Below are 27272 nucleotides of genomic sequence, written 5' to 3'. Positions count from 1 at the left end.
CAGTAGTAACTGAGACACTATTTTCCATCTCACTCTTCTAACTCACGATGGGAATTATCATCATTCCCAATCCTGAACAATCTGCAGAACCAGTTTCTTAAATGAGACTTGGGATATTTCTTTTCTTGACATATATGTATGTCCTGGATCAGTAGGAGAAAAGGGAGTAGATTTAAATTAGGAAGAGGTAATTCTTATTCTGTGTGTCGGGCACGGGAACTTTTTAGCTGGTCCTGGTGGAGAAGTGCATTAACCAGTAATCTAAATGGTCTTAATGCAGTCAATTTCTGATATGCACATAGGAAGAATATGAGACTTCTGTTGACTACTAACTGGTATTCCCTTCCTCCAGTCTCTCCTTGTGTCTTAACTTACTCTCCAGTGCTGCGACACTTACTCTTTTAAAAACTCAGATTAAAGGCTTCCTATTGCCTGTTGGAAAGAGCCAGTCAGTATTCTTTGGTCTACCATTCAACAAAATTCACAATCTAGCTTCCACCCACCTTTCCAGATTCATTGCTCATATGTCCCTTTAAATTCAACAAACATTTATCAAATGCCAGGCATTATGGGAGGAGACAAAGACCAATGCAAGATCCCTGACCTGAGGTGAGGGAGAGAAACAAAAAGAACATTTCAATATGAAAATATGTGGTAAGTGCTGTCCTGGAGGCACAGACATGGTGCAGTGGAAGTCCAGAGGACCTTCCTGGAGGAAATGACCATCTCAGTTCTAACAATATCATACTATCAGTTTCTTGAGAATGCCATGCATTTCCAGAGTTGACTCTTAAGGACTTTTTCTGCCATTAATTCCCTGCCACCCATCACAGCCCTGGTAGACTTGTACTCATTCTTAAGTATAGCTTAAGTCACCACCCTCCATGACCTCCCCAGTACATCTCTCTCCATTATATTCTCACAGCACTTTGCACGTGCTGCAGCACGTATCCCTGGATTTAAACTAGTATTTATCTCAACTGATTTTATTCTCCCATCTCTCTCTCAAAACCATGATCTTAGTACAGTGTCTGGTTCACAGTAATGTCTGGAATTTACTGAGTGCCATGTGCCAGACTTTGCCTTCATTGTTTAATTCAATTTTCTCAACTACCCAATGAAGTTGCTGCTGTTATTATCCTATTTTTCATATGTGGAAGCTGAGACCCACTGTCTTGGCCATTGTCACAAACAGCCAAGGGGGAAAATCAGGACAGGCTCCAGAGTCTGCCCTCTTAACCATTACACTGTGCTGCCTCAATAATTGGTTCTGGAAAGAATAAAACAAAGAACTAAGAGACCAAAGAATCGCCCTCTTCCCTAACTTCACCGAGAGGAGTACGAAGAACGGGCACCACGCCCAAGGAATGCCCAGGTGCCTCGGGGGCTCTTCAGCGGGCGCAGGCACAGATCGCAGGGTCCCGGAGTCGCCTGCTGCCCGGGGCAGCGGGGAGACGAGGAGGTCTGAACCTGGACAGAGGTAAGAAGGCTCCACTATTCACTGCTGCGTCGCGGGAGCGGGCCTGGGGTGCGGATCGACTCCGAGAGGCCTGAGACGAGGATTACTTCAGGGCCGTAAGGCTGGTCGTGGACCGGCGTCCCAGGCTGCCGGAAGCGCTTCTTGCAATCAGGCTACGCCATAGGAAGTCATTACAACCCGATGCGCAACTTCTAAACGTGTCCCTGTTCTGACAGACCCCGACCGCCTGCTTTTGTTTTTCTCTTCTTATGACCTCACAGTCAAACGCGCCCCTTCACGGCGCTCTCTCCACGCAACTCCACCACTGCTGCCCACAGAAGCCGCTGGGAGCTGGGGAGAGGGACGCGCGGGGGGGGAACGTAGGGAGCGAAGGGTGAGGTTTCTCTGGGCCGAATTTCGAGACTGCACCCGATTGAGGATGGCCGATAGTCTCCCTCTGTCCGAGCCAACGGCTTCACAAGAAGTCAACGACGACTTCAAGAAGCCAGCCGTGCCGGTGCCCCCGGCAGTGCGGGGCCAGTTCCCGGCCCCCAATCCTTCAAACCGTGAGGAGGTGAAGGAGAGGCCCACGGCCCTGCAGGATCCAGATTCCGGGGATACTGACGTATCTCTGCCTCGGCCCGAAGGCGCGGAGACTAGGAGTCTACCGGAGGGACAGCCCCCCACCGCGGCCTCTGCTCCCGGGGGCCCGCCCCGGGCTCCCCCTTACCGAGAGCCGCCGTGGGGCGGCCTCGCCACGGCCGCCTACAGCCTAGAGACCCTGAAGGGCGGCACTATCCTTGGTACCCGTAGCTTGAAAGGGACCAGTTGCTGCCTTTTCGGGAGGCTGTCTAGCTGCGACGTGTGCCTGGAGCACCCTTCGGTGTCTCGGTACCACGCCGTGCTGCAGCACGGCGCACCCCGCCCCGACGGAGAATGCGACGGTCACGGGCCCGGCTTCTACCTGTATGATCTGGGAAGTACCCACGGCACCTTTCTCAACAAAACCCGCATCCCCCCCCGCACCTATTGTCGGGTCCACGTCGGGCATGTTCTTCGCTTCGGCGGCAGCACCAGGCTCTTCCTTCTTCAGGTAAGTGGAAAAACCGAGAATTGCAATCTAGAGCGCACTGGGTTGGGTTCCGTAAGCTTTCGCGGATGAGGGAGATTCTCCTAATCAGTGATTACAGAAGTGGAGGAATCTGGCCCATCTCCAAACCTCAGGACGCATTGCACTATTTCTGAAAGTGACTTCAACCTTCCTGAACTCTAAAAGAATTCTTTCGCTTGGTTTATCAGGGACCAGAGGAAGACCAAGAGGCAGAATCCGAGTTGACAGTAACGCAATTGAAGGAATTGCGCAAGAAGCAACAATTGATGTTGGAGAAGAAGATGCTTGGAGAGGACTCAGATGAAGACGAGGAAATGGATACCGCTGAACGAAAGAGAAATACTAGTAGTCAAGATGATGAAATGGGCTGCACTTGGGGAATGGGTAAGAAATTAAAGTTGCTGCCAGAGGTTAATACTTAAAAATTATTACTAGTGGTACCCTCAAATGTTTTTTACCAAGCAAGTTTTAATGACTCGAAATACAATTTTCGCATGAGGTTACCAAAACCCATAGAAATTCACTTACTTTTCTGAAGTCAAAAATTGAATTATGGGCACTATGGATTTCTTTCTTTTAAAAAACATTTATTTTTAGAGAGAGGAGAACGGAGAGAGAAAGTGAGGGAAACATTAATGTGTGGTTGCCTCTGGTGCGCCCCCAGCTGGGGACCTTGCCTGAAACCCAGGCATGTACCCTGACTGGGAATTGAACCAGTGACTCTTTGGTTCACAGGCCGGTGCTCAGTCCACTGAGCCACACCAGCCGGGTCATAGATTTCTTTTAATGTTTTTTATTTACAGTTCACTCCCTTGTTGGAAACTTTTCCTCAGCACAGTTAGTGTGGTATTTCTGCCATTTAAAAAAATATATTTTTAATTAACTACTGACCTTGATTATCATTGAAGAAGCTGGGACTACATTTAAACAAATACATTGGAATATTATTTAATATAGGATAGTCCCTTGAATTTTTTGTATGTTGTGTAAGGATCCTGAAATGTGAAATATTTAACCAGAGAAAGCTGGTCCCTTAGCTAGAGGAGCTAGGAATGGGTATTCAGGAGCTTGGAATGTAAAAAGATAGAAAAGGCCTTACTATGTTGTTGGGAGGACAAGATGAATAGGAAATTACTGTGATAAGTGCCAAACAAAATTTAGAAACCATGCTAGGGTAAGGGTTCAGAGAAGGGAACACTCACTCAGGCCTGAGACCTGCATGGTCCAGGATGATAGCCACTGACCACGTGTGGTTACTGGGCACTCACAGTGTGGCTAGTCTAAAACAACATGTTATGTAAATGTAAAAAGCCCACTGGATATCAAAGACTTAGTGTGAAAAAAGAATGTAAATTATTGATACTGTTTAATATTGATAACATGATAATGGTTAAAAATGATAATGTAATTTCACCTGATCTCTTTTAATATGGCTACTAGAAAATGTTAGATTACATACATGACTTTTATTTATGTGGGGCAGCACTAACTTAGATCTTTGGGAAAGTTTCTAAGCAGGAGAGTTTTTTTTTTTAAGTATATTTTATGCTGTTACAGTAGTCCCAATTTTTTTCCCTTTGCTCCCCTCACCCAGTACCCCTCCTTTCCTCCAGGAATCCCACCCCCCCTTAGTTCATGTCCATGGGTCATGCATATAATTCTTTGGTTTTACCCTATCCTGTGTTATTCTTAACATCCCCCTATTTTGTACCAACCAAATTATGCTTCTTAATCCCCGCACCATTTCCCCATTTCTCCCTCTTCCCCCTCCCAACTGATAACCCTCCAAATGATCCCCATACCTATGATTCTGTCCCTATTCTGGTTTGCTTAGTAGGATTTTGTTTTTATTTTTTAGATTCAGTTGTTGATAGTTGTGAGTTTGTTGTCATTTTAGTGTTCATAGTTTTGGTCTTCTTTTTCTTAAATAAGCCCCTTTAACATTTCATATAATAATGGCTTGGTGATGATAACGCCTTTAGCTTTACCTTGTCTGCGAAGCACTTTATCTGCCCTTCCATTCTAAATGATAGCTTTGCTGGATAGAGTAATCTTGGTTGTAGGTCCTTGCTTTTCATCATATTGAATACTGCTTGCCAGTCCCTTCTTGCCTGCAAAGTTTCTTTTGTGAAATCAGCTGATAGTCATCCCTTTGTAGGTAACTCTCTCCTTTTCTGTTGCTGCTTTTAAGATTCTTTACCTTTCACCTTTGGCATTTTAATTATGTGTCTTGGTGTGGTCCTCTTTGGATCTAGCTTGTTTGGGACTCTCTGTGCTTCCTGGACTTGTATGTCTATTTCCTTCGCCAACTTTGAGAAGTTTTCCTTCATTATTTTTTCACATAAGCTTTCAATTTCTTGCTCTTCCTCTTCTCCTTCTGGCACTCCTATGATTTGGATGTTGGCACGTTTAGAGTTGTCCCAGAGGTTCCTAAGCCTCTCCTCATTTTTTTCAATTCTTGTTTCCTCATTCTGTACTGGTTGACTTTTTTTCTTCCTTATGTTCCAAATCATCGATTTGAACCCCAATTTCCTTCCCTTCACCATTGGTTTTGTGTGGATTTTCCTTCATTTCATTTAGCATAGCCTTCACTTCTTCCCTTATACGTTCCCTTCTTAGTTGTGGAGGGAGACGCAGCTTGTCTGTCTAGGCCTCCATCTTGGCTGAAAATCCTATAAGCAGGAGATTTTTGAGCGTGGACTTGAGGGAAAGAAAAAGTAGCTCTCAGGAAGCTGAAGGGGGTGGTGTTCAGGGCATGGTTTGATGATTTTAAGGGAGCAATGATTAGACCAGTCTTATTTGGCAGATAAGAGAAGTATTAGGAAATTATATTAGGGGCAGAGTATGAGACCTGGAACTTAGATTTTTTTTCCCCATAGAAAATGTGATAGGTAATTTTGCTTTTAAAATACAGTGATAGAGAAAAAAAAAAAGTGCCACAAAAGCAAGTTTTAACCTTTCACACAATTTAGGAAAACTGAAGATGTCTGTATTGGTGGTTTTTGATCCTCCAGGCCACCTCTCCTTTTCATCACTGATAACTATCTTTATGAAGCCTGAAAGGGTAGTGAGTATCATGCAGATGGTCTCTTATGTCTGATTGTCTTTTCTTTCTTTCCTGTATCCTGTAGGAGAAGATGCTGTAGAGGATGAGGCTGACGAGAACCCCATTGTTTTAGAGTTTCAGCAGGAAAGGGAGGCCTTTTATATAAAGGATCCGAAAAAGGCCCTCCAAGGTTTTTTCGACCGAGAAGGTATGTAAACGTATTCTGACCCTCCTGCGAGAATGTGTCCTCAGCAGTGTTGTTTTCTAGGTCTTTAGGTATTTAGAAATGCTGTATTTTACCTGCTGTCTTCTTTGTTCAGTACTTGCCCTTGTGGTCAACTGTGTCAGGTTTATTTTGAAAATAGTAAAAATTTTGTTAGTCTTTCTTATCTTGGAAAAAAGGAAGTTCTTTTTTTCTGACTCTCCTAATTTTTTTTTTTTTTTTCCAAAAGATTCTAGACTTTGGTGGCAGAAGATTGAGCCAACTTCTTGTGATTTTTTTCTTTCTAATTTACCTGATCTTTTGTAATTCTTAGCATGGATTTTGACTTTATAAGTTTTAAAAAATAATTCCACAGAGGACTGTTTCACTAGTGATATGTTTAAGGAACATCTGTATGTATGTGTGTATGCATAGATGTGTGTGTGTGTGTGGTGTGTGTGTGTGAGTCCATGAATATATGATGAATAGGTTACATTGTTTGCCTCATACTTTATGTTTCTAAAAACCAGGCAATTGCGACTATATAACAACTTAAGTCTGTAATTTATTAAAAATATGAGAGCTACTATGGACAAAGCTATGTATGGAGAATTGATTGTTTTGATTTGAGTTTGCTTTTTTTCTGTCTCAGGCTTATCCTGATTTTATTATTAGATGATAATCCCTAGGAATAAGAACTGAAATGTGTTGAAATTTAGTTTTCGGTGTGGTAGGGGAATTTGATATTCTTATTTAACTTTTATTCTCTTTTCCCTTTGTATCAACTAGCAACTTTTAGATCCTATTAAAATTGTCTTGTCTTTCTTTTTTCCAAAGGAGAAGAATTAGAGTATGAATTTGATGAACAGGGACATAGCACTTGGCTCTGCAGGGTGAGGTGGGTTCTCCTCTCATTAATATCCATTTCTGGAAAGTGGCCAATTTCAGGTCTCATTTCTGGTTATAGTTAACATTCCAAAGAGTAACTTTAGTTTTAATTTTGAATGTTCCTGATTTGGGATCTTGATAGTTTAGTAACACTTACATTGTTGGGGGCTGGGATGGAATGAATGGGTAAGAGGTGGAAGGAAAAAATTTGGAATCTAACCTTGGCAAGATAAAACAAAATGAACTGAGAAGTTGAAAAGCCATCTCCAAAAAAGGAATATTACAATAACAAATTAACCTTTTTTGTAAGAATTGGAGCTTAGTGCTATGCTATAATTCCCTCTAAACCAATGCAGATTACCTGTGGATGATTCAACTGGAAAACAACTGGTGGCTGAGGCCATTCACTCAGGAAAGAAAAAAGAAGCAATGATCCAGTGCTCACTGGAAGCTTGTCGTATCCTCGATACTTTGGGATTGCTGCGGCAGGAGGCAGGTGAGTGTGGGAACACTTTTTTCTTTAAAAAGAAAGAAGGAAATTTTAACATACAAGGTAACAGAACCTCTTTTTAGAAGGAAGATGTAAATTGTACAGAATTCTATGAAGTGAAAAGAAAAAATTCCCTATCTCAATACCATAATGTAGCCATTGTTTATATTCTCCCAGACATTTTCTATGCATACAGATGTGTGTTCAGAACTAGATCCTTAAACAAGACACTTGTACACAAGTGGTGTTATATTATTTATACTCTTTATTGACTTTTTTGAAAATTATATTTTATTGATTATGCTATTACAATTGTCTTGATATTTTTTCTCCCTTTGCCCTCCTCCACCCAGCACCCCCCACTCGCTCAGGAAATTGCCTCACCGTATTTCATGTCCCTGGGTCATGCGTATAAGTTCTCTGGCTACTCCATTTCCTGTGCTGTACTTTATATCCCCATGGCTATTCTGTGACTACCTGTTTGTACTTCTTAATCCCCTCACCTCTTCACCCATTCTCCCACACCCAGTCCTGTCTAGCAACCATCAAAATCCTCTCCATATCCATGATTCTGTCTCTGTTCCTCTTGTTTGCCTCGTTTGTTTTTTAGATTGAATTGTTGATAAATATGTATTTTTTTGCCATTTAATTGTTCCTAGTTTTCATCTTCTTTTTCTTAAGTAAGTCCTTTTAACATTTCATATAATAATGGTTTGGTGATGATGAACTCCTTTACTTTATTCTTGTCTGGGAAGCTCTTTATCTGCCTTTTGATTATAAATGATAGCTTTGCTGGGACCTGCTTTTCATGATTTTGAATATTTCTTGCCAATCCCTTCTAGCTTGCAAAGTTGCTTTTGAGAAATTAGCTGACAGTCTTATGGGAACTCCCCTGTAGGTAACTAACTTCTTTTCTCTTGCTGCTTTTAAGATTCTCTCTCTCTCTTTAACCTCTGGCATTTTAATTATGATGTGTCTCGGAGTGGGCCTCTTTGCATCCATCTTGTCAGGGACTTTCTGTGCTTCCTGGACTTGCATGTCTATTTCCTTAACCACTTTAGGGAAGTGTTCCTTTACTATTTTTTCAAATAGGTTTCTAATTTCTTGCTCTTTCTCTTCTCCTTCTGGCACCCCTATGATGTGAACATTGGACCTCTTGGAGTTGTCCCAGAGGCTGCTTATACTTTAGTCATTTTTTTAGATTTTTTTTCTTCTTTTCTCTTCTTGGTTGTTTTTTGGTTCCTTATTTACAAATTATTGATTTGATTCTTGGCTTCATCCCTCTCTACTGGTGTTTTCCTATAAATTGTTCTTTATTTCAATTAGTGTATCCTTTGTTTCTGACTGGATCTTTTTTATGCTGTTGAGGTCCTCAGTAAGTTTCTTAAGCAACCTTATAACTAGTGTTTTGAACTCTGTATCTGATAGATTGCTTATCTCAATTTCGTTTAGCTTTTTTCCTAGCGTTTTGATCTGTTTTTTCATTTGGGCCATGTTTCTTTGTCTCCTCATTTTGGCAGCCTCCCTGTGTTTGTTTCTATTGTATTAGGTAGAGCTGCTTTGACTCCATGTCTTAGTAGTATGGCCTAATGTAGTAGGTGCCCTGTAGGGTCCAGTGGCACAGCCTCCCTTATCACGCAAGTTGGGCACTTGAGGTGCACCCTCCATATGGGCTGAGTATACCCTCCTCTTGTAGTTGAGCCTTGGTTGCTGTTGGCAGATCAATGAGAAGGATTTACCCAGGCCAGTCAGCTGCAAGGAATGGCTATGACCACTGACCACCAAACTCCACCCTTCATGGAGGATCAGCTGTGCAGGGTGGTGGTGCTCTGATGTGGTCTGTAGCTGTCCACTGGGTGCGCTGGCCCTGGGGTTTACTGGGTGGTGCATGCCAAGGTCAGGCCCAACCTGTGTTTTGTCTGGGGCACCCTGCCTGAGCTATAAAGCGATCTGAGATGGCTGCCACTTGTGCTGGTCTTGGAGGTTCCCAGGCAAAGCTGCGAATCTAGGCGGGCTGCTGCTAGTGCTGGGCCTGGGGCTCACTGAGGCCAGCTGTTGCTTGTGTGAGAGGATTTAGGAATTTCAGAAGCTTGAGCCAAGACCAGCCATTCATATGGAAAAGAAGCTTGTGTGGCCCCATAAGCTGGGTGGGGCAGAGTCCCTGGGGATCTCCAAGGTGGGTCAAATAGTGTTAGCCAGGTTGATGGAGTCTCAGATATGGCACCAGCTTGTTGGCTCTGTGGGGGAGGGTATAGAAAAGGGACAATGCCCCTGCTGGCCTTGATGGCAGACACTTCATTTTCTCCCCATATACCACTGGTGCCTTTCAAGCTGCTACCCTGGTGCTGGATCTCAGAGGGAGTAAGTCTTAGCAGGTGAGTCCGTGTATGGGTTCTTTTTTTAATTTTAATTTTAAGATTTTATTTACTAATTTTATAAAGATGGGAAGGGAGGGAGAAAGAGTGGGAGAGAAACATCATTGTGTGAGAGAAACAATCGGTTGCCTCTTGCATGCCCCCAAAGGGGACCTGGCCTGCAACCCAGGCATGTGCTCTGACCGGGAATCGAGCCTGTGACTTTTTGGTTCAGAGGCTGGCACTCAGTCCACTGAGCCACACCAGCCAGGACATGTGTGTGGGTTCTTTAAGAGGAAGAGTTTGGGGCTCCAGCAGTATCTTCAACTGACAATTCCCAGTGGTGTTTGCAGTCAGATGTTGTGGGGACTTATCTTCCTGAAACTGGAACCCTGGGCTGGGAGGGCTTGGTGTGGTGCTGAGACCCCCTGCTCCTGAGATATCCCTCCCGAATTTTTATCCACCACACGTGGGTGAGGGACCAGACCATTCTGTGTTGTGCCTCTCTTACCAGTCTGGATGGATGTAGTTTCTTTAATTCCGTAGTTGTCAAATTTCCATTCAACTCGATTTCTGATGGTTCTGAGTGATGCTTGTTCTGTATTTTAGTGGTAATTTTGATATGGTTGTGTGAAGAGGCGAGCCATGTCTGCGTGTGCCACCATCTTGACCAAAAGTTCCCGACTTACTTTTTTAATAAGAATCTGTCATGGAAATGATCCACATCATTATGTTGTTTACCTCATTTAAAAAAACTGGCTATGTAATTATTTATTAATAAGGCTTATGTTTATTTTAAAATTAATTTTTATTATTGTGAAGTAACTTATATATAATTTTAAACTACCAAAGGTTTATAATGAAATACACCTGCTCTTTGCCCTGTCCCTCTTCAGTCTTCATCCCTAGTCATCTAGTCATTTATTGACTCTGTTAAATTAGGATTTAGTATTTATGTGAGTATGCTTATGCAAATATTAGTCACAACTGAGCAATTTTAAGTTTTTTTGCTCTTCCTAAAATTAATAATTGTGTTTGTTTTAAGTGAACAAACAAAATAAAATAGAAACCGACTCATAGACATAGAGAACAAACTGATGGTTACCAGAGGGAAAGGGTATGAAGGGAAGGGCAAAAATGATTAAGGGGAATAAGAGGTACAAATTTACAGTTAAAAAATAAATAAGCCACGGGGATGAGATACACACCATAGAGAATGTGGTCAGTATTGTAACAGCCTTGTATGGCATCAGATGGTTACTAGACTTAACTTGGCTATCACTTCATTAGGTATACACATGTTGAATAACTATGTTTTATACCTGAGACTTAATATATTTTATATCAACTATATTGTAATTAAAAAAATATTGTGTTTGTTTTTCCTGTCTTTGATTTTTTTTGTATATCTTGCTCATTCTTCCCGCATCTTTCCATAGCTTTTTCGTTTGTTTTTCCACGTGGTCAATCACATTAAGTAATTTATCAGTTCTCATATTGGGGGAGAGATATTTCTCCTGAAGAGCACTATTCCCCTCTCACTAGAAGTTTGTAAGAGTTTCCCTTTATTCTCAAGGTTCTGAAACTTCACTGTGGGTTCCCTTTCTGTGGGTCTATTTACCCACTTTGTTTGGTGTGTTTGGTGTGTTTTCTCTGGAATTCTGTTATTTAGATATTGAACTTCTTGTACTAACCATCTATGTTTCTTGTCTTTCTTCCTTCTCTTTTCTGTCTGTATGTCTTTTTGTTCTCTGTGGGAGGTTTCTGCAACTTACATGTCAGTCTCTGTTTTGGTCTCAAAATTTTCATTTCCAAAGCTCATTTTCTTTGAATTTTCATCTTTAAAACATAATATCCTGGTGTTATTTCATGGATTGTAATTATCTCATTTCTCTTCTAATCTTTTTTCTCCAGGTTGCTTTTTCTTTTTGTTTGTTTGACCGCTATTCTGCATATTTAAAGATTTTCTCAGGTGTCGTGTAGTCCTTGGTTGTAGATTCTTATTTTGGGCTGAAAAAGGTGAGTGACAGCTTGGAATATTTAGGTGGAAACTTCTCCTGTAAGTGTCCTGATGTTTTTCCTCTTCTGCTGGCAGGATTTCCCCAGAGGGCTCTTCCAGCCTCCTGCATGACAGGAGGGGACTGGCTGCCAGCTTCCTAGAGCTCAGTGGTGGAAGACGGCCAAGGGGCTTCTCAGCATTCAGCTATTTTCAGGACGGCACTCTTTCTAGAATATAGTGCTTATGCCCTCAACTGTACTAGGCATTTCACAGTCCAGAGATTGTTCTACCCTTCCTAGAGATGAACCTCTGAATGTTTTCCGCGGGTGGGAAGGAGATGAGTAGGCGCTGGGAGGACCTGTTTCTCACCAGCTTTTACTCGGCCCTCCTTATTTCAGCACTACTGTGCATTGCCAGTACCAGGTCCTTCTGAGGATTCTGCAGTATAATCAGATTACTTCTCAGCTCTCCCCACTGTTGCTTTAGGAGTCATCTTTTTAGTTCTGTAAGTTAGTTTCCACTCATCTGTTTGCTTTCTAGTACCCGGAAATTGGTGTTGCTGTCCCTTCCCTTTTCCTCTCTGTCTTGTGGATTAGTGTCTATAAAAAAAGATCTCTTTACTGCAGTTTTAATGGGGTTTGGGTAGAAAGTGAAATTTGATATCTTATGTTCAATGTGCCATCTTAACTTGGAAATTATCAGACTTATATTAATAAAGACTATTTTAGTTGCAAATAATAGAAACCCAGTTTATACAATCTTACTGGATTGAAGGAAGAGCTCCATGAATCAGGACCTTAAGTTCTGGAACCAGAACTTAGCCCTACCAAACCACACATGTAAGCTATGTGCGTGTGTATCTGAAAGCAAGTCTGAGGAGTGCATGGTTTTATTTTTCAGACAGATTCTTACCCCATTGCATTTATATCCTCTTACTTTAATAACCTCATTAGAAGAGAGTCTTTTCCCTCTATATCTATAAATACAAGGGAAGGATTCTCAGTGCTCTGGCTTTGGTCACAGGACACCCTCTAATCCAGAGGGAATGGGGAAGGCGTTCTCTAGAGGAAAGGGGGTAATTTTACCATAACAAGGGGAGTAAGATGATACAGAGTAGACATAAAACTAGTAGCTATCATAGTCCCCTTTTGATGGGCTTTCCAGATTTTCCCTCTTATGCATAATGATGCTTTACATCTATAGTATAAATTCCTAGAAATTCTGGCTCAGTTGCTGACAGATGTTGACAGATGCTGTAATATTGAACATGAAAAAGATTATATCAGTGTACATTCCCACCAACTGTTTGAGAGTCCATTTCCCCATACCTTTGCCAAATTGGTTATTATTAACCTTTTTATGTTTTTTTTCCTGCTCTGATAGGTGACAAGTGGCACCTCATTATTTTAATTTGTATTTTTAAAATTGTTTTTTAAAAGTTTAACATTTTTCAAATGTTTGTTGACCACTTGTATGTCTTTTAACATGAACTGCTTTTATTATTCTTTACCAAATTTTCTTTTGGGTTTTTATCCTTTTCCTCATTTATCTTTTTTCCTTTCTTACACACTGATTTTTTAAGGGCCTCTAGCTTATTAAGTAAATTAGCCCTTTGTTTTAATGTTTTATTATGGTAAAATGTACATGACAAAATCTGCCATGTTAAGCATTTTAAAATTTGAAATTCATTGGCATCATATACATTCACATTGTTATACAACCATCACTAGTGTCCATCTCCAGAACTTTGTTGTTGTTGTTTTTGATTTATTGGTTTTAGACATAGAGGAATGAAGAGAGAATGAGAAACATGATATGTTGTTCCACTTATTCATGCATTCATTGGTTGGTTCTTGTGTGTGCCCTGACTGGGGATCGAACCCACAACCTTGGTATATCGGGATGATGCTCTAACCAACTGAGTTACCTGGTCATGGCCATCTCCAGAACTTGGTACCCATTAAACACTAACTTCCCATTCTTCATCCCTTTTGGCCCCTAGTTACCACTGTTCTACTTCCTGTCTATGAATTTGACTACTCTAGGTACCTCGTATAAGTGGAATCATGCAATACATACATGTCTTTTGTGTCTGGTTTATTTCATTTAGCATAGTGTCTCCCAGGAATAGTCCTTTGTTTTCATATGTAGTTTGGCACCTTGTTGAATCTTGTCTTTTAATAATTGATGGTGACATTTTAAGCTGCTTGCCTACTTGCCTTCTTTCTTTTTCTTTTATTTAAACTTATTTTATTACCATTTATTTTGTCTACCTCTAGTATCTCGGAAAAGGAAAGCAAAGAACTGGGAAGATGAAGACTTCTATGATAGTGATGATGACACATTTCTTGATCGGACTGGCCTGGTTGAGAAGAAGCGTCTGAACCGAATGAAGAAGGCTGGGAAGATCGATGAGAAGCCAGAGACCTTCGAATCATTGGCAAGTTTTATTTATAAAAGTAGCTGCAGTAGTCTAACTTTTTAAAAAAGTTATATTCTTTTTTGTTTTTTTAAAGATTTTTATATGTTTGTTTGTTTGTTTTTAGAGGAAGTGGGGAGGGAGAAAGAAAGGAAGAGAAACATCACTGTGTGGTTGCCTCTCTCGTGCTCCCAACTGGGGACCTGGCTCACAACCCAGGCATGTGCCCTGACTGGGAATCGAACCTGTTACCCTTTGGTTTGCAGGCTGATACTCAGTCCACTGAGCCACACCAGCCAGGGTAGTAGTTCAACTTTTTAAAGAAAATAATGTATTATTTAAACTTTTTATTTAAAAAATTTTATTTTATTTTATTTGTCTTTACCCAAGGACATTTTCTCATTAATTTGAGAGAGACAGGAAGGGAGGAAAAGAGAGAGAAAGAGAGAGAGAGATTGATTCATTGGGTGCCTTCTCATATACACCCCGACTGGGGATTGAACCTGAAGCCTGGGTATGTGCCCTGACTGGGAACCGAACCCGTGGCTTTTTGGTCTACAGGATGATGCTCCAACCAACTGAGCCACACCAGCCAGGGCTATAAGTTTTTTGATAATTATAATTTTTAAAGCAGTAGTATTGAAATCTGGTATATTGAAATCTGGTACTAAAGTGTAACTTTTGTGATCTGCAAATTTGATGGTAATAACTAGTCTTATGCAAGTTAGAAAAAGGTTTAGCTTGCTGCTCGAGTCTCTGTCCACCTCTAGGTGGGTATTGGTCCATTGGTGAGCATTCTTTGGATATGATACTGCCTCCCCCAGAAAAAGAAAGGATAAAGTTCCAATTGGGGACATTCTGAGGTGAATTTGACTTTAGGCTTCTGGCATTCAAGGAGCATGAAAGGAATTTTGAGTAGTGTAGTTTGATAATAGTCTTAAACAGTGTATCCTTCATGAAATTTGAAGGTAGCAGGTGTTTTCACTATAGGAAGTAGCATTCATTAAAACACCACCCAGCATCTGTCCTTTTGATTTATTGCTGAAAACAAATACCTCAAGCTTTTTCTTTTGAGCAAAATGAAGTCTGTGTTCTATATACTTATTCTGTTTAATGCTGACCTCTTTAATTCAGAAATGAATTAAGTTAGAATTAAGTAAACAAATGAAAAATGTTAGCTCCATAAGGAACAGATGTAACTGGACTTCGAATTAATCCTCTTAAAACTTATAACAATAGTGAAAATAAGAGGAGAAAACTACCATATTTTAAAAGAAGAAAAACATTTGCTAACCCTATTAATTTGGGCATTATAGGTTGCAAAGTTAAATGATGCTGAAAGGGAACTCTCTGAAATTTCTGAGAGACTGAAAGCTTCAAGCAAAGGTAAGACAACGAATGACTCATTAAACAAATATTTCTTGAGCATCTACCATATACTGTGCCCTATGCTAGGCACTGGGCTACACTGGTTAATAACATATATTATATGGAGAATACGGAGCCTTTCTAAGGAGCAACATAGCATTATAACCTATTTGGTGTGAACTCTTTATTCAGTAGAGGAGGGGAATGAAGCCCATTGAGCCAAGGTGATGTCCCAGAGTCTCCCAGCTATAACCTGCTTCCTTATTCCTAGTATCAGTAATGTCCTTTGTCCAGCTCTGTGTTAGTGACATTTCTTTGGAAACTTTGGGTGACTTTTAAAACATTTGCAGCCATCTTTCTAAATAAACCTGTATTATCCCGTTCCTGACAGCTCTATCAGAGTCACCGTCTCAGGACTCTTTAGATGCATTCATGTCGGAAATGAAATCAGGGAGTGCATTAGATGGCGTGTCCCGGAAGAAACTTCACCTGAGAACTTTTGAACTGAGGAAAGAACAACAGAGACTCAAAGGGTTGATAAAAATTGTAAAACCTGCTGAGATACCAGAACTAAAGAAGTAAGTTTTGTACTTGGAATTCTATTTATTTGTGGGGAATTTTATAAAAAAACCTTTTTCCTGTGTAATCACTATTTGTTTTTAAATTATTATTTAAAATTTTTTTTTCACTTACAGTTGACATGGAATATTATATTAGTTTCAGGTATACAACACAGTGATTAGACATTTATATAATTTATTAAGTGATCATTGCAATATGCACTTGGAAATTTAAGTAAGCATGTTTACACAGATAATTTTGAATTATATTTTCCTCTTTTTAGATAATCATTTTTTAATAGAAATGTATAAGGAACTCTTTAAAGTACAGAAGGCAGTGGTTTCATAGAGTTACTAAAAACCTATTTCATTTGGGGAAAATAGATTGCTACAGGATTTTTAGAAAGAGGGGAAGGAAGGGGGAGAGACATTGATGTGAGAGGGAAACATCAGTCGGTCGCCTCTCGCATGTGCCCTGACCAGGGACTGAGGCCGAAACCCAGGCATGTGCCCTGACTGGGAATTGAGCTGGTGACCTTTCCCTTTGTAGGATGACACCAAGCCAACTGAGTCATGCCAGTCAGGGCTGCCCTTTTTTTTTTTTCCTAATTTCTACAATCCCTTCATTTTGACCTTTGTCAGCTTTACCTGGCTTTAGTGGGCTTAGCTTTTATAAGTATGTCTAACCAATGAGAACATTGACAAACTCATCATTGTAGGGTCTCTCGTTATGTCTTTGTCATTACTCACTGCACAAGATATCCTTCCTCCTGCCCCCTACATACATGTACACACAGACACACACACTTTTTAAAAAATTTCTGTGCTCAGAGCTGTTGTGTGTGACTGTAGGTGTGGGCTCTAGGGAAGTAAGGCATTCTGAGTCCTCCTTATGTGCTGGTGAAATAGGGCTTTGCACCATGGATCTGTCTCCTGCCACTCAGTGGGGATGAAGTCATGCTTACAGATTGCCAGTGGTCTTTGTATTGTAAGCGTCATTTTATGTGTGTGAAATCATGTAGCATGGTGTAAATCACTAGCCTAAGGTAGGAGCCTCATCTCACCCTTAATAAACTCTGTGTCCGTGACAATCCGTAGTGTCATTATTCATTCAAATTCTGCTGGCCTGGATACCACTTTTGTATGGGTGTGTGCTGAGATGTTCATTTTGTAGAAACTTCTGTTTTGCTAAAAGCTTCTTTGTCAGTGCCGTGGTGTTTTTAGATAAATTGTTGTCCTCACTGCAGTAGATGCGTATAATTATTCTTTCTTCCTAGAACTGAAAGTTGCACTGTAGATGCTGAAAATAAAGCTAAAAAGCTTACATTGCCTCTCTTTGGTGCTATGAAAGGAGGAAGCAAATTCAAATTAAAAACCGGAACAGTAGGGGTAAGTTGTGAATCAGGGTGTTAAACTTCTAGCTTTTGAGTTATCTGAGCTAATTTTTCTCTTTTCAGAGCTCAGATGACTCATTTCATAATGTGAATCATTTTTTCATAGTAATGTAAAAAAGAGCTATGGACTTGGTATGATCCTATCTTTCCCAGATCTTGGTTCTTGGATTTTTCTCTTCAGTTTAGGGTTATCAAGAATTAATGATGGGGGTGGGGGGTGGAGGAAAAAAACATACAACAAAACGAAAAAAGAAAAGAAAGAATAAAAAAAGGAATAAAAAACAACCAAAAAGAATGAATTGATTTATGCCAATCAATTTGCATGTAAGTGATTTGTAAATTAGAATACCAGTTGATTAATTTGTGGTGAATGTTACATGTAAGAAAGGGTCTTCTGCATTAAATGCTTCTATCCTGGTGGATAGATGTTGTAATACGCAGACTCAACTAACATTTATTTGTCGGTAACAGTCTCTGTACCTGGCTCTGCCATGTGGTTCTTCCTTACTTCATTTAATCCTCGTAACACCTTGTGATGTGTGGAAATTATTACCTCTTACAGGTGAGAAAACTGGGTCACACCATCAGTATGTAATTAGCTGGCAGTCAAATCCAGGTACAGTAGTCCCTCTCTATATCGCGGTTCAGTTATCGCGGCCTCACTGTATCGCGGGATTTTAAAAAATATTATATTTAATTACTTATCGCGGATTTTTCACTATATCATGGGATTTTGCGGTACTGTACAGTAAATACTAAAATAAACGTAAGGTTTCTACTTTGCATATTTTCACCTATCGTGGGGGAGTCTAGAACGTAATACCCGCGATAAGTGAGGGAATACTGTATTCTGTCTCTTGAGTTTTGTTGTCTTGGTCCTATTCTCTAATAGTTCACTGATGTATGTTTTGCTTTAGGTACATCCCTATTTGTAGTTTGGCTTTTAAAAGGTTTTCATCACTGCAAAGAGCTGAACCTTGTATATTAGTGGGCTAGGGCTGCTGTAACAGAATACCAGAGACTGGGGGGCTAAACAACAGAAATTTACTAAATTTATTTTCTCACAATTCTGGTGGCTAGGAGCCCATGATCACCATGCCAGCAGGGTTGGTTTCCTCTGAGGCCTTTTTCCTTGGCCTGTGGATGGCTGCGCTCTTGCTGCCTCTTCACACGGTCATCCTTTTGTGCATCTGCACCCCTCTTCTTATAAGGACACCAGTCATATTGGATTAGGGCCCCATCCTCACAGTCTTATTTTTACTTAGTAACCTCTTGAAAGATGTTATTTCCAAATACAGTTACATTTTGAGGTACCGTGGGTTAGGACTTCACCATATGAATCTTGGGGGTACCTAGTTCAGTCAACACCTTGAATTAGGGAAAACTGCCCTCTGAAGCCCCAGCCATATGTTCTGAGTGAGGATGTGGTTTACCTGAGATCGGGAAGCTCTTCTGTGCTGTGTGTGTTGGGGTAGGGGGAAGCAGGGTTTAATTTATGCTTTAGTTAGAAGGAAAACTCTTTACTAATAAGCTCTCCTTAGATTGATTATTGGAATAAATCCCATATTTAAAACATGATATACCCAACATATACTTTGGTACCTTTTCTCTATTCCTTAATCTGTTATCAACTTTTTCTAATAATTTTATTAAAAGGTCTTGATTAGAATAGTTGGCCTTATTCTTGAAGAATTGTCTCCCTTTTCCTCAGGATCTGTTTTACTTATTTACATGTCTTATTTCCTTGAAGTTATGTTAAATCTAAAATGAAAAGGCTGTACAGATGATTTACTTCTTAGAAATGTGTGTCTGATTTATTCCATAGAAGATTTGGTAATGAATTAAGATCCTTTAACATCATGAGGGGGTAACAAGACACAATTCCTGCAGCTGATACTCATCTGGAATAATTTTTTAGTTCCTTACAGGCTGTGTCCAGTGTTTCATCCTTACTATTCCTTTGACCCTATACAGTACACTAATAGAGATACTTATTAAGGTCCCATAGATGGATAAAGTTTCAAGTGAGAGTCCTGCTTCCAGAAAACTTCTGCAGGGTTTATCAACATAGAGAGGTTAGACATTCTACACACTTAGCGCGACGCCCTGGAAGAGGCACGTTTCTTTATCACAGAGAACTGCTTGCTCCCGCTTTTGTTTCCATTACAGAAGTTACCCCCTAAGCGTCCTGAACTCCCTCCAGCTCTAATGAGAATGAAGGATGAGCCTGAAGTAGAAGAGGAAGAAGAGGAAGAAGAAGAGGAGAAGGAAAAGGAAGATGAGGAAAAGAAAAAACCGGAGGCTGGAAGCAGTGGGCTGCAGCAGCAGAGAGGGCCAGCAGCAGCAGCGCCGGAAGCGAGCCCTCCCGCGGATCTGACGCGCCCTAAAGAAGCGGAGCAGCATGGTGATGTGTTTGTTTGTTTACATAATACGTTTGCATTAATTGTGGGTAGCTTTGAAAAAGCAAAGCCAATTCTCGCCTGTGCATTTTTTGACTTTGAAATACTTTGTGATATGTGGTATAGTTGACTCGGTGGAAACATACTTTAGCTGTCATTTTTATCCTCATGTAAAATAAGGGCAGGTATTTCCCATCTGTTCCAGAATTATGGAAAATCGAAAGCTGTGGAATCTGAAACCCCAGCTGCTGTGGTCAATCCTGCGCTGCTACCACTATATGATTAGAGGGCAGTGGAGTATGGTGGGCGATGAGGCCTGATCAGGTGGTCTCAGGATAAGCCTCCTCTTCCTCATCACCCCCATCCAGTATGTACCCACTGGACATACCTCTCAGGAAGCATTACGGCATTCATTTTTTTGTTCATGGTGCCTGGCAGAGAACCTGGCACGTAGGATTTACCCACCATAGCAAAGGTTTGACGAGAAGGGGAATTAATTGGTTTTTAAATGTATTTTCTTCTGATTATAAAAGGAATATGTGTTCATTTAGAAACTGAATCATGAAAGTCAAAAGAAGAAAACTCTCCTATGATCCCATTCCATAGCATAATTGTTTATCTTTTCAGTATCCTCTTACCCTTGTCAGCTGCAGGGGTTATTTTCCTGCAGGCTGGCCAAACTGCTTAGCAGGATCAAGTCTGCACAGAAAACAGGGAGCAAAGGGTGGGGGGAACAACTGGCATTAAACGTGTGTGGGAATCTGTGCACGTCATCTTCTAAAAAATACCAGGCTTGTCTACATAAAACACCGCGCCTGGTATGGAGACCTTCTCCTCAGTCATTTTCAGTTGTTAAAAAGTTACCATTTCCTCCCCTGAGAGAGGTAAACCTTCTGTTTTTCTGAATTCTCCTTTGTTTTAGTTATTGGCAAAATGCTTGGCCTTTCTTAAAAAGGTGCTTATACAGACTTTTTCTGAATCTGGTCTTTGATCCATACGTTAGATCCATATAGCAGGAAGGGGAGCAGTAACTATTGTATTTTTGTATTTTTTTTGTTTATGGGACCAAAGCAAATACAGGAGTGTAAAAATAGCAGACTTTAAAATTTGGTTTATAAGATACATTAATTAATAAATCTGCAGCTGATTAGGATTACTTCAGGCTTTTTTGTTTTACAACATCGGGATTATTTGTACATGCTGTTTTATAACTTTTTTTTTTTTTTTTACATGTTTAAAAAATTTTTTTTAAATGTGGTTTTAATAACGGACATAGTGGTCCATCACATGCATATGCCATAACTTATTTAATGAACTCCGGTTGTTAGACATGTTATTTATTAATTTTGGCTATTTTAAACATACTTGTATATAATAAATTTTAGTACTCATCTCTAACTATGTTCCTGGAAGTAGAATTTCTAGGAATATGCACATTTCAAAGAATATGTACATTTTTAGGATTTTGGAGAGTAGTGTTAAAAGTTTTACCTCAGAGATGGCCAGTTTTTAAAGTGGAAAATTGGTGATTCTCTGTTAGACATCTGGGGGCATATTTATTGAAAACTTAATTTTAGTTGAAGCTAATGATTGTGGATGTGCTTAGCTTTTCTTGCCTTTGTTTGTTTTCCTGGTTCCCACCATGAGTTAAATCATAACAGTATGCTTTGGTTCTGCATTCCATAGAAAACATGTCTCAGCTCGGCCAAGTGGAACAGAATAAAGATTATCAAGAGATTAGTGAAGCAGCTGCGTCCCATGAGGAACCCTCAGGCAAGTGGTGCAGCCGAATGCATCCCAGCTCTGCACACAGGCCACCGACTGGTGTCCTGGAGGAGGGGTGGCAGCCGACCTGAAGCAGCACAGAGAATGGCCGTTAAGACACTGGGTAGATGCTGCTTCCAGGGCCCTGAGAGGCTTACGTTTGGTGCTGTCCCATTTGCCTTTCTTCATTCCTCCTCTGCCTCCTGAGGTTTCCTCTCCCTCACCCACAAGTACCTAATGCTCTTCAGCTTCCCTCTGGCCATGCAAAGCCCTCCACGGTTTTACAGTTCCCACAGTTGAATAGGTGCCTATCATGAAAATCATTCCAAAACTATTAAAAGAAATTAGTTGAAAGTTTGGCCTGTTCAGCCCTGACCAGTGTGGTTCAGTGAGTTTGGCCCCATCCTGCGAACCAAAAGGTCACTGGTTTGATTCCTGGTCAGGGCATGTGCCTCGGTTGCGGGGGTAGGTCCCTGGTTGGGGGCGGGCGTGTAAGAGGCAACCTCTCACATATCGATGTTTCTCTCCCTTTCTTTCTCCTTTCCTTCCTTTCTCTAAAAAAAACAAGTCTTTTTTTTTTTTTTTAAAGAATGTTTGGCTTATTCAAAGGTTTTTTTTCTGATTTTCTACTGCTCTTAACTGTAATGTTTAAACTGTAGTATAGTAAAGTCAACCCCATTTTCCTTCACGTGTTCAAGTAGTGTGATTATATTCAAGCTTGTAGGACAGCCTTAGGATTTGAAAATTAGGGTTATTAATGAAGGGAAAATTCTCTTAATACATAGTCTTTAGTAGAAGGAAATTCTGAGAATTCGATTGTTACGTTTTTATCTTCAATAATTATAATGCTCTCTTAGGATTATTTTTTTTTTTTTTTACTTATTCTGAAATAGCCTTTGCCTCTTGTTTTTCCCTTTTTCTTAAATTAGCATCAAAGAATGAATATGAGAAAAGCATAGATGAACTGAAGAAAAAGAAAGCTGATCCAGGCAAGGTAAGTGCTCTAGTTATAACCTTCGCTTCTCTGGAAGTTAAAAATGAATCCCCTCCCATCCAGACGAGTGAATCTTTGGGGATGGTCTTAGCAGAGTTCCCACCTGCCTTATGTCTCCTCTTCTAGAAGCCTGGGCTCTTATTTTATTTTTAGTTTTGAATTTTTCCTTTTTGAGTTTTCCGTTCTTGTCTCCATCTACCCTGTAACTGCTCACGTACCTCTTTTATTAGTTAGTGAAACTACACATTCTAGCGCACCATGCAAAGCCATTTGAGTTATATATTCTTATTCTTCTCCTTTTATTACTCAGAAGGTAGAATGTAATGTACTGCATGCTACATCTTGGGTTTTTTGGGTTTTTTTTTTAACCTATTGTGGAAATCATTGTATATCAGTACACCAAGAGCTTCCTACTGTTGATGTACTCTAACCAGTTCCCTGTTTACACAGTGCTGTGAATAACCTTGTATATACATAATTTCGTATGGTTCCAGTGAGTTCCCAGACTTGGGATTGCTGGGGCATCTCCCAGGAGGCCTTTAAGACCACCCTCAGGCTAGATAATTCAGGAGAGACCTCACAGGCCTCGGCAGGTGGTTGTTTCACAGCTGTGATTTGCTACAGCAAAGCGCATATACCAGGCCAGTAAACAAAAGGAAAAGGCACCAGGGGTGAAGTCCGGGGAAACAGGCACAAGCTTCCGAAGGGCCTTTTTCAGTGGGGTCACACAGGATATGCTTAACCCCACACAACGTGATAATTTGTGAGTTGTTGCTAACCAGGGAAGCTCATTAGAGACTCCGTGCCCAGGACTGTTACTGAGGACTGAGATGACTAGGCACACCCCCTGCCTGGCATGTACCCAATTGGATTCTCCGAGAAGGAAAGGTGTTCAGCATAAATCACATTGTTTTTACTAACAGTTCAGGCACAGTGAGCCCTCTTGTCAGTTAGGATAGTGGGAGCCCTCCATAAATCCAAGTTCCCAGACTCCAGTTGAGGGCCAGCTTACAAACAGGCCTTTCGAAGGAGAGCAATCAGGCTTGCTATGCTCACTTGTTCCTGCACCCAGAGCAAAAGGCAAGTGCCAAATTTCCCTCTATGGAAACGAAAGCAGACCTCTGTTAACTGCCCCTTTAAAAAAAAATCACTTCACTGTCACTGACTGGAATTGGCTCATTCAGTCTTTACAGAAAAAAAAATCAAGGTTCAGAGAGAATGCGCCCCATTTTTTGATAACTTATGTCAGATCATTCATGGAAACTCTTCTTTCTTAGTTTTTGTTTGCTGACAGGCATAGGAACAATAATTCTTAGCATTAGGTTACTTTTGTAAAAATAATTTTATCTTTTCTTTGCAGCTTCCACCAACACTTTCCTCCAAATATCCAGAAGATGACCCAGACTACTGTGTGTGGGTGCCACCTGAAGGTAGAGCGTTTTTACTTTTCTTTTCCTCGAAGGGTTAGTTATGTACATTTATGAATATGTAATATACAGGGGTGGGCAAAAGTACTTTTATAGTTATACAAATAAACAATAAGTAATTAATAAATGCTACAAGAATAAACTGTGTTTCATGAACTCACAACTTTAAATCTACTTTTGCCAACCGTGTATATTTAAGGTTCAAAATAAGAAAGTTACAAGAGTATGTAGTGGAATATTCTCCCTTTTGAGGAAACAGGTAAATTAAAAGACCTAAAGAGACACATCAATCAAATATAATTTTGGACTCTGGATCCTCATTCAGGCAAACTACTGTAAAAAAATGTTATAAGCCAGATAATTTTGAACACTAGCTAGATATTTGATGATATTAGGAAATTATTATTAATTTTTTAAAAGTATGAGTGATGTTGAGTTGCATTTTTTTTTTAGAAAAAGTCCTTATGTTCTAGGAATATGTACAGAAGTGTTCACAGATGGAATGATGTCTGGATTTGCCTTAAAATAATCCAGCGATGGAGGATGAGGGGAAGTAGGGGAGGATCCAGCTAAAGCAGGATTTGCCATATATTGATAATTGTTAAAGTGGGGGATAGGCTCAAGGAGCTTCATTAAATACTTCTCTTTACTTTAGTATTTTTGATTTTCTTTAAAGTGAAAATAAAAATCATCTGGCCCTGCCTCTCCCACTCAGTTTGTTTCCTCTAAAGACAACCAAATACCAGCTTCTTATGACTTTTTTTTCCAGTAGCCTAACTACATTTTTAAAAAATTAATTGTTTTTCTATTACAGTTGTCCTTTTTCCTCCATTGTCTTATGTCTTCTTACATATATGATATAAAATGTTTAAAATACCTGTGTAAGCAATAACATACAGAATATTTCACCACTTTTTTACACAAATGGAAGCATATTCCGCGCCCCCCTCCATAGATTTAAGAGCATTCCCTATCATTCAGAATAACTAAATCCCTAACAGTGGTAGACTTTGTTACAGACAACACCACATGAAACCCACAGCATGCATTTTGTGAATTTATTTATTATTTCCCAAGTACAAGTAAATACCTACTATAAGTATTTACCTTGATGAACAGCACTGAAATTTCAGTTCTTTGTGTTGTGTTAATTGGTTCATTAATTACATTAAGAGTTTAATTAGTTCTGGTATTTAAGGGAACTATACACTAGTCAAAATAAGAATAGTTACCTTATTTCTCATAGGAATAAGTTTATCCTTTTAATCAACCCCTTCTTTTCACACTGCACAAAATTTATAATAGGAAATGTTGTTGAGATGTTTTCCAAATAAGGCATAAAGGGTTGTTATCTGGGTTTTTTTACGATAAAATATTTTCTAATTATGTCACTTTGAATGTTTGTTAATATAAATGTTTTTCTTATTTCAGATAAGTCAAACAATCTAATTTGAAAAATTGGAAGCATATTCTATGCCTTGCTGTTTTTCACTTAACACCATATGGAGACTCTTTTATAGTTATTTATAGATTTGTGTATGTGTGTGTGTGTATGTGTGTGTGTTAGCGTAGTTCATTTTTATGGTATGGTTATACCATTACTTATTTAATCAGTTTCCTCAATGGCTATTTGCTGTGTTTTTCTTGCCATTACAAATAACTCTGCAATAAGTAACCTCTAACATATATAATTTTGCAAGTGTAGAAGTATACATGTAGAAAAAAATTCATAAAAGTTAGCATGCTTGATCAGAGGCTGTGAATGTTTTAAGGGTATTTTAAATCACATTCTAGAGACATTGTACCAGCTTACATTCATACTAATATCCTTAAGACAATATAGAAGATGCTTATTTCCCATATGCTCATCACAGTTTGCTTTTTCTGTGGATTGGGTTTCTAATATATTAGTAATTCAGAGAAATTTAATTATTAGAAATGTTTGCTCTTTTGCTAGTAAGTGTTAGGGTAGAAGTGAAAGGAGGGCTATACTTTGAAATTGTGTATAAAAAGTCAAGTTTCTATCATAGAAGAAACCTTTATCTTTTTTACTTTTTGGCCCGTTGATGTCTTGTCTTTTCCCTCCTGACTTTGGAAAACTGAATGTATTTCATTCTTTCTTTATGTTCTGATGTAGGTCAAAGTGGAGATGGCAGGACCCACCTTAATGACAAGTATGGCTATTGATTGCTTCAGAATCCTAAAGGAAGACTTTGGGGACCATGTGACATGGGATATTTAGGGTAACATATCAAGTTGGATGTCCAGAGAAGGAATTAAGATGATCATTTGTGAAATCTGGTGACTGGCCTTTTATTCTATACTGTTGGCTTCCTCAATTTATCCATCTGATTCTCTTGAATTTGGTATTTATGTTTAAACGTGTTTGTGTATGTATGTAAAAAGGAACCATATATTTTGAGAATTAGTAAAGTAAGAGACATGACTGTTAAAATGAGAAGGTGAAGATGTCTCATGTTTGTTTAAGGCCACAGCATCTTTCATTAAGTGTTGGGGACTACTTTTCCTGAGCAGCAGGGTGCTTCTGGCAGGTAGGCTCTAGGAGTCACTGATACTGCCTCCTCAAATAGTGTTGAAATAGAGGTCATGCCATGGGTGGGACCCGGATGGCCCTGTCATTCTTGGAACTAAAAAGTAGATGCACGTTGGGGGTTTCCTACCCCTTCCACTGTAATCCTCCCGGCAGGTTTAAGAACAGACCCTGACTTACCAGGACCCAGTTCAGGACATAGCACACCTGTGCATAGTCCTGATAAAAATCAGCCCTTTGATTGTCTTGGGCTCTGACCAATCAGATTAGTGACTCCTCCTGTGGAAAGGGGCAAATAGGTGTGTCTTGCCCAGTGTGGGGCTTCCCACCTCTGTGGAGAGGGGGATAAAAGTTCCTTTCTCTCTGGAAACATGAAGAAGTGCAAGAAGATGTCTTATCTCTCCCCATTCCACACCCATCAGTAATGCCTCACTTCTCGGGAAAGGACAGCCTAAGCGTGGGAGCAGGTAGAGTGCCCGCGGGCGGGGCCGGAGGCAGACCCAGAGCAGGCAGGAGCAGTGCTGTGGTCCAGCAGGAGGGCGGACAAGGATGGGGGGCTCTCTGGCTGCAGATTATACAGTGTGCGTGAGGCAGGCAAGAAGCTGTAGTGAGGAACCTGTTACCCTGGCAGATGTGGGAAGTCTGGTCTGCTCGAAGTGATGTCTTTCATTTCTCAGAAAAGAACACCAAGATTGGTATTATGAGAAACTATTGTTTTGGATTTCATTTAGGGAAACAGGGAAGAACTTGTTAATGATAGAAGAAGTGACAGGAATTTGGGGACAGACTTACCATGCCATCTTGTATGAAAGCAGGAGACAAAGGTCTGAACCAGAGAGCAGTGGTT

The 27272-nt window shown here is 40.1% G+C and overlaps 1 protein-coding gene across 1 annotated transcript; it reads left to right on the top strand.

Annotated features, from left to right (window-relative positions):
• Positions 1-1689: 1689 nt before the first annotated feature.
• Positions 1690-26335, top strand: SLC4A1AP (solute carrier family 4 member 1 adaptor protein). The gene is made up of 14 exons (XM_090280997.1): positions 1690-2552; positions 2759-2954; positions 5702-5824; positions 6656-6716; positions 7063-7202; positions 13829-13989; positions 15285-15354; positions 15728-15914; positions 17174-17285; positions 19460-19694; positions 21376-21462; positions 22383-22447; positions 23808-23877; positions 26012-26335. Exons 1-14 carry the CDS (start codon positions 1899-1901, stop codon positions 26059-26061), a joined length of 2211 nt encoding a protein of 736 aa, XP_090137123.1. The 5' UTR covers positions 1690-1898; the 3' UTR covers positions 26062-26335.
• The last annotated feature ends 937 nt before the right edge of the window (positions 26336-27272 follow it).

Source organism: Furipterus horrens, unplaced genomic scaffold, assembly GCF_987537825.1.
Source record: "Furipterus horrens unplaced genomic scaffold, mFurHor1.1.pri manual_scaffold_6, whole genome shotgun sequence".
In the NCBI taxonomy this organism is placed as follows: Eukaryota; Metazoa; Chordata; class Mammalia; order Chiroptera; family Furipteridae; genus Furipterus; species Furipterus horrens.
This window is presented reverse-complemented; position numbering and strand designations above follow the sequence as displayed.

What these genes read in the sequence shown, in the direction of transcription:
- SLC4A1AP (XM_090280997.1), top strand. Translation starts at nt 1,899, where the DNA reads ATGGCCGATAGTCTCCCTCTGTCCGAGCCAACGGCTTCACAAGAAGTC. An exon ending in CCAGGCTCTTCCTTCTTCAG is followed by an intron (nt 2,553 to 2,758) that starts GTAAGTGGAAAA and finishes TTGGTTTATCAG; the next exon opens with GGACCAGAGGAAGACCAAGA. An exon ending in TGTGTGGGTGCCACCTGAAG is followed by an intron (nt 23,878 to 26,011) that starts GTAGAGCGTTTT and finishes GTTCTGATGTAG; the next exon opens with GTCAAAGTGGAGATGGCAGG.